Here is a 7,746-nt window from a genome sequence, read left to right on the forward strand (position 1 = left end):
GCAAACTAGGGATGTGGATGTTTAGAAGTCCTAGTTTGGAAAGATTAATCGCAAAGAACCCAGTGGCAAAGCTTTTGTCAGAAAATCTGCGAGCTGATTGGATGAGGAGACTGGCATCAAGTGAGTGAGACCGGAAAGGCGCTAATTCCGAGCAATGTGGCAATCCACCTCGATATACTTTGTGCGTTCGTGAAAAATAGGATTAGTGGCAATGTGAATAGCAAATCTACTGTCACAAAAGTGAGTAATGGGCTCCGTTAAGGGCAGTACAAGTTCATGCATGATGAAAGATAGTCATTGAGCTTGGCAAGTAGCCAATGCCAAGGCTCGATATTCTGCCTCGGAGGAGGATCTAGCGACGACACTTTGTTTCTTATTCTTCCAACTAATTAAGGAACTTCCAAGATAGAAGTAGTGGCCAGTGATAGACTTTCGAGTATCTGCACATGTTGCCCAATCGGCACCAGCAAAACCAGTAAGCTTGAGGTCATTGTCTGCTGAAAAGAAAACACCAATGGACGAGCATCCTTTTAAGTATTTTAACACACGAAAAGTTGCCCGCATGTGCTCATCAGTTGGGCAATCAATGAACTGACTAAGTTGCCCCATAGCATAAGCAATGTCTGACCGTGTATTAGTTAGGTATAATAGTCTTCCAACGAGCTGCTGGTAAGGAGTGCGATCAGGTAGAGCAATGCCACTATCTCTTGACAATTTGGAAGTACAAGTGTAATCCATATGCGTGCTAACAGGTTTGCAATCTAAGTACCCAAAATTTTTGAGGATGTCAAGCGCATATTTCCTCTGACATATGTGAATTCCTTTGGAGGATCTAGCCACTTCCATTCCTAAGAAATACTTCAAATCACCAAAATCTTTGATTTTAAACCGCAGATCAAGTAACTTTTTGATTCTCTCAATTTCATCCAAGTCACCACCAGTCAAAACAAGGTCATCAATATAAACCATAATGATGGTAACCCCTTGAGGAGTGATTTTTGTATATACAGAATGATCTGATTGAGATTTGGTGAAGCTCGCAGTGGTGAGAGTTTCAGTCAACTTTAAGTTCATTGTCGACTCGCTTGTCTCAAGCCATAAAGAGATTTTTGAAGTTTACAAACTGAATCTGATTGCACATCCGGATGATCAAGCCCAAGAGGAAGTTTCATGTATACTTCCTCATTCAAATCACCGTGAAGGAAAGCAGTGTTAACGTCTAACTACTTGATGTGCCACTGCTTGGCCGCGGCTAAGGCCAATACAATTCTCAAGGTTGTCATGTGAACCACTGGACTAAATTTGTCTATAAAATCAACTCCTTCTATTTGGGTAAACCCTTTTGCTACAAGCCTGGCCTTGTAGCGTTCAACGGTACTATCAAGGTGAAGTTTCATCCAAAACACCCATTTGCAACCTATAGGTTTCTTACCAGCAGGGAGTTTTATGATGCACCCAGTTTGATTTTGCTTCAAAGCCTCCAATTCACTATGAATGGCCTCTCTCCAGCAAGGATGAACAATTGCTTCCTCATAATTGCTAGGCACAATAGTTGTAGCAACAGCAAAAGAAAAGAACTTGTGTTTGGGACTAAGTACATCATAAGACATATATTGTGATATCGGGTACCTGCAAAGAAAATTGACAATAGATGTTGTAGCATGTATCTTACAATGGTAGTCCTTAAGGTATGTTGGCATTTTCTTTATTCTTGAAGATTTTGTTACTTTAATTGGGGGTGTTTGTGTGTTTAATGAAGAGTTGTGCGCTAGCTGAGGTGTGAATGATGCATGAGTAGTTTGTGATGCATGTGATGAAATGGGACTCGAGAGATAGTTGTCCCCACTTGTAATGTTTGGAGATGCAGTTTGTGCAGGATTGGTTAGCAAAGGGTGCCACAAGTTAGTAGTGTCATCAATAAAAGGGTCAAAGGTATTTTGATTCAAGTTGGATGCAAATTGAGGTTGGTCATGTCCATGAGAATGATCAGAAATCACAGAATATGAAAAGCAATCCTCATAGAAGACAACATTTTTTGAAATAAAAATGTTTCTAGAATTCAAACAAAAAATAGTATTAAGGTATTTTTTAACTTTTTCTTTGAGAATTCTGATGATTAGATTTTTGACGGTTTAGAATTTCACAAATGAAATCTCGTTGAAGTATAGTCTCTAAACCAACAATAATCCTTTCATGAAAAAAATTGTTTGTCACAAGTACAAACCCCTAAAATCTATAAACCGAAGTATTTAAACCTCGGGTCGTTCTCCCTAGGATTTAACACATGATGCAAGAGTAAAGTTAAAGCATGAAAAACATATTGAGCATCAAGATCAAATAAGAATTGACACAAACAAGATTAGTGATAAGCATGAGGGCATTTGGTCCCAACCTAACTCAATGATGATGAAGCACAAAAACAAAGGATAATGAGTTAGGAAGGACTAAAGCACTACCTTGTGTGTGGAACAAACATTTTAATTAATGTTAAACAGATCACAAAGCACCAAGATAAAGCAAGAGAGTCTCAATAATTGAGTATAAGAATTCAACACCATTATTGAAATGACACTTAGAAAAAAAACTGAAAACACGCTATAGAAACAAAATGAAAATGGAAAGAGTAAAAGTATGCGAATGTAATGAACAAAAGAAAATGGAAGATGAGAAAAAAACTCTTTTTTTTTTTTACCGACGCGTACGCGTCATGCGTGCTTACGCGTCGATGTGCATATTGGCCTAAGGACATGTACGCGCCAGATGCGTGCACGCGTGCGTCGAGTTAGGCGAGAGGCATAATGTTGGCCCAAAAGTGGCACAACTCTCAGGTTAAAGTACCGGGGGTGCAGATTGTGCAATCGACGCAAGCGCGCACAGTGTGCGTGCGCGTGCATTGCGAATTTAAGATCATGTGCGCGTACGCGTGCACAGACTTGTGCCTTAGGCCCAATGTTCGCACAGTGCAAGCCTAACTCTCGGGTTTTTGGCTGGGGTAGAATTTTCACATCCACGCGTACGCGTACAGTGCGCGTTCGCGTGGATGGTCGAAAAATGCTCAGGTGCGCGTACGTGTGCTGTGCGCGCACGCGTGGATGGTGTTCTGTTTTTCAAAATTTTTTCTAAGTTCTTGCACCAATCCATGCCTTTCAATCCTCAAAACAGCTACCAAAACACCCTAAAACCTTATTTATCATATTATACTTCTAACTAAACTTAACAAACCAGTAAAAACACGAAATTAAACTAATTCTACCAATATTTACAAAGAAAGAAAATGAAAAGATGTTACCATGGTGGGGTGTCTCCCACCTAGCACTTTTGTTTATTGTCCTTAAGTTGGACTTATGGGGAGCTCCTCTCAAGGTGGCTTGTGCTTGTACTCATCTTGGAACTCCCACTAATGCTTGGTTCTCCATTGTGCCCCAAGAATTCTTATTTGTTGCACCAAGTGTTGATGGAGTTCTTCACAAGCTTGGGGCTCCCAAAGTTGATCCTCATGTATATCGGGATCCCATATCTTGTTTCTACACCCATCTTTAAGTTGATCATTATTAGTCCATGTGGGTGGCATGACCTTAGAATTCTCAAAGAAGCTTCCAAACAACTTCCTCGACCCATGCAATTTGGTTCTACACCAACCATTGCTCTTGAATTTTGAGCTTACAACCGTCATGAGCTGAGAATGATGTTTCCAACCACTACACAACTCTCTTATACTTTTAACTCCACAAAGAGCTCTAAGTTGACCATCATTTTCAATTAAACCATATTCAAGTGAGAAAGTAAAGCTTAGGGATAAGAGTTTTACCCACTTGAATATTGTGTTGGATGGTGACTTGGGGAGGGAGACCTCCCCACACTTAGACAATGCAAGGTCTACTTCTTTAGGCTCTTCTTTAGTTGTTTCCACCTCTTCGCAAGCTTTTTCAATTTCTACCTTTTTCCCTTTTTCACTTGGCTTGGTGTTGTCTTCAAGAACTTCATCTTGCCCAATGGGAGGTGAGTCAATTTTGGATAGGAATTCATTGATGAATAAATCCATCTCTTGATCAACCTCTTCATATTCTTCAATTTTGATATACACCATGCCAACTTTTTCCTCTTGGTAGCTCTCTTTTGATTCACGCTCTTCTTCATTGTTCACCAAGGGTATGGGAGGTTGTGCACACTCTTCTATAATTTCAACTCCATATCCAATGGGAGAGGATTGATGTGTGGAAAACGATCCAACACAAAACTCACCGGCAAGTGTACCGGGTTGCATCAAGTAATAAAACTCACGGGAGTGAGGTCGATCCCACAGGGATTGAGGGATTGAGCAATTTTAGTTCAGTGGTTGATTTAGTCAAGCGAACCAAGTATTGGTTGAGTGATTTTGTATCCAACAGTAAGTAAATGACAGAAAATGTAAAGGGGGAGGGTTGAATTGCAGAAATTAAAGAGAACTGAAATTAAAAGAGCTGAATCTTAAAGAACAAGAAATTAAATGACTGAAACTTAAAGTGCAAGAAATGTAAATTGCAGTAACTTAAAGTGCAAGAAATATAAATTGCTTGAATGGAAAAGGAATTGAGGACTGGGATTTCAGAATTCAAGCAAGGAAAATTAAATTGCAACAATTATCAAAGCAAGAGATGATTTGAATTCTGTTAAATCTCAAACAGAAGGGAAAATTTAGTTGTAGCAGGGATTCACAGAAGAACCAGAAGGAAAATGGGATCTCAGGACTCCAGAGACTAGATAGCAAAGTCTAGATCTCAATTGCCTTCCCAGATCCAAATTCACAAAGCAATTAACAAGAAATTAAAGAAGAAGCAGCAAAGGAATTGGGATTCAACTCAATTATGCAGTAGAGAAATCTCAGAGATCTTAAATGGAGATTGAGAAAGAAATTCCTCAATTCTTCACACCCAAGACTCAAACAAGAAAAGTAACAAGTGCTCAAGCAGAAACCAAGAAGAAGAGAGATCAATTCTCCTTCCCAATTCTCTCAGATCTCAGTTCAAAGCTTTCAAAGAAAAATGAAGTTTCAAAATGTAGGAATTCAAAAATCAAAAGAAGGTCCTAATTACATCAAACTATCTCCTATTTATACACTTTCTATTCTTGGATTTTAGAATTTGGATGGGCTTTTGATTTGGTGAAGAAATGAATTAAATTGGATTTTTAATCCAATTTTCAGCCCATGAGAAAGTAGCTTCCAGGAGGCTGCCCTGCCTTTGTGGAGGGCAGAGCAGGAAATGGTGCATGCGGCTTCATGGCGTGCGCATGGTGCGTGTGATGCGTCAGGATGCTGCCCTGCCCTTGTGAAGGGCAGGGCAGAGTTGCTATGGTGCGCCAAGTGCTGTCCGTGCGCACTTGTTGCTGGCCAAAACTCCCTTGGTGCGCGTTAATTGTGCATGCTGGCCGCGCCAATTTTTGTGCCATGCACCAAGAAATGCTGCCCTGCCCTTGTGGAGGGCAGGGCAATGTGCAAATGGTGAAGTCCCACGTTCGAAACTCGGTGGAGGCACATGCTGCTCCTTTTTCCTTGGTTTTCTTGGTACCAAAGTAACGCCTAGTTCCTTGCTTCCTCATGGTGCCGTGTTCGATTCTTAGAGTTTGAAAGCAAGCCAATTTTTGCTTGTTTTCCTTGTGTTTGAGCGCTACTTCTTTCCTCCTTGCTCTTGGGTTCGAAACCCATAGGAAGCACTGGGAAGCAATTTCCTTTGAATTATTTTCCATGAAAGCCCGATATTGCTCTTGAGGAGGGCAGGGCAGAGTTTTTGCTTCCTTTGGTCCTTGGCATCAAATTGTGCTCTGCCCTTATTGTGGGCAGGGCAGTGATGCTTTTCAAGGCTTGGTTCATTATGCTTCTCCCCTGGAGGGCAGTGTGCTCTTGTGGAGGGCAGTGTTTTCTTCCTCCTTCTATGTTGCACCACACTTCTCATCTCTTGGTCACACTTCTTAAGCCACATTTTTCTTCTTTTCTTCCTTTCTTCACCTACAAGAAACCAAAACAACCAATCAAAGTATCTCTAAACTCATAAGGTTTATAATTCATTAAAATTCCATTAATTTTAGCTCAAACCTCATGATTTAGCATCAATTTAATGGTGGTTGTTTGATTTAAAGAAGTTATGCATTTTCATTCCAAATTGCTTACTTAGGATGCAAGAAAGTGCATAAAGACTAGTAAAACAAATGAAATTAGCTTGAAAAATGGGTATATGATGACCTGTCATCAAGGATTCCATTGTAGAGAGAAATTCGTCCATGATTGAATCCATCTCTTGATAAGCCTTTTCCAAGTCTCCAACGATGATATGCCTTGGAGGTTGTGCACCCTCTTCAACATCAATATCAAGCTTCTTGGAAGAGTTCTCCATGATGCTACATTCCTATGGACTTTCAACATCTCCTAAATCTTCAACCACTTCTCCCTTTTCTTCAATGATCATAGGCTTCTCCAAATGTTCTAACACAAAATTTGACTCCTCCTTTTCCACCGAATTTTCCAATTTCTCCTTCATGCTTTGCTCTTCTTTTGACATTTCACATGTGGTCACGGAATTACCTTGAGTCTTCAAACATTGGTGGGCTAAAGTATGCACCACCTTGGTCAAATTGGTCACAAACTCAAATGTATCCCGCTTCATAGCTTCTTGTCCTTGAAGTAACAAAGTGAGAGGATCGTCTATTGGGGCTTGGGGTGGGTAGGAAGGTTCATCATTTTGGAGAGAGGGTTCATAATAGGAAGGTGGTTCTTCTTAGTAAGGTTGTGGAGATTGTGTGTATTGAGGTGGTTCTTGGGAGTAATCTTGATAGGGTTGTGGTGGTTCTAAGGGTTCTTGCTCATAATGGTCATAAGAGTATGGCATGGATGATTGGTGATATGGTGAATATGGATCATAGGGTGGTGTTTGGTAATGAATGGCTTGTAAGAATGGTTGAGGTTCATGTTGAGGATGAGATTCATAGGCATATGATGGTGGTTGTTGAGTGTCGCAAAAAGAATCATCATAGCCATTAAATTGGCATGCATTAGGATGGAAATTATACCAATAAGTATCCGGAGGTTGTTGCCAATAGGAGTGATCAATTCCTTGAGGTTCCTCCCATCTTTGTTGGTTCCATCCATAATGAGTATCATTATTGAGGTGCACATTTCCTACAACAAAACTAGAACCAAACTCATAGCCATAGGGAGAATTCATTAGGGAAAGACAAAATAAAACTAACAAAATCTAGTAAACAAGCAAAAGACAAGCTATTTACAATATTCACATATGTACAATAACCAATAATATAACACCATTGCAAATCCCCGGCAACGGCGCCATTTTGATGATTGGATTTTTGACGGTTTAGAATTTCACAAATGAAATCTCGTTGAAGTATAGTCTCTAAACCAACAATAATTCTTTCATGCAAAAATTTGTTTGTCACAAGTACAAACCCCTAAAATCTATAAACCGAAGTATTTAAACCTCGGGTCGTTCTCCCTAGGATTTACAATAAAGTGTCTCGTTATTGGTTGTGAGTTATTTTGGGGTTTTTGAGATTATAGACAATAATTATAAATGGCAAAGGAAATAAACTAACAACTAACAAAGCTCTTGGCAAGATATGAGAACTAGAAGTCCTATCCTAGTTATCCTTCTCAATTGTGATGAGAATTGTGTATTGCTCCCACTTAGTTAACCTCTAACCATGGAGGAAAGTCAAGTGGATGAATCAATTTGATTCCTCAAGTCCTAATCAACT

At 39.9% G+C, this 7,746-nt stretch overlaps 1 protein-coding gene across 1 annotated transcript; it reads right to left on the reverse strand.

Moving 5' to 3' along the window:
* Window positions 1–294: 294 nt before the first annotated feature.
* Window positions 295–1,074, reverse strand: LOC130949548 (uncharacterized mitochondrial protein AtMg00810-like). The gene has a single exon (XM_057878232.1). The coding sequence runs from the start codon at window positions 1,072–1,074 to the stop codon at window positions 295–297; it is 780 nt and encodes a 259-aa protein (XP_057734215.1).
* Window positions 1,075–7,746: the final 6,672 nt, after the last annotated feature.

This window comes from Arachis stenosperma, chromosome 9 (assembly GCF_014773155.1).
Source record: "Arachis stenosperma cultivar V10309 chromosome 9, arast.V10309.gnm1.PFL2, whole genome shotgun sequence".
In the NCBI taxonomy this organism is placed as follows: Eukaryota; Viridiplantae; Streptophyta; class Magnoliopsida; order Fabales; family Fabaceae; genus Arachis; species Arachis stenosperma.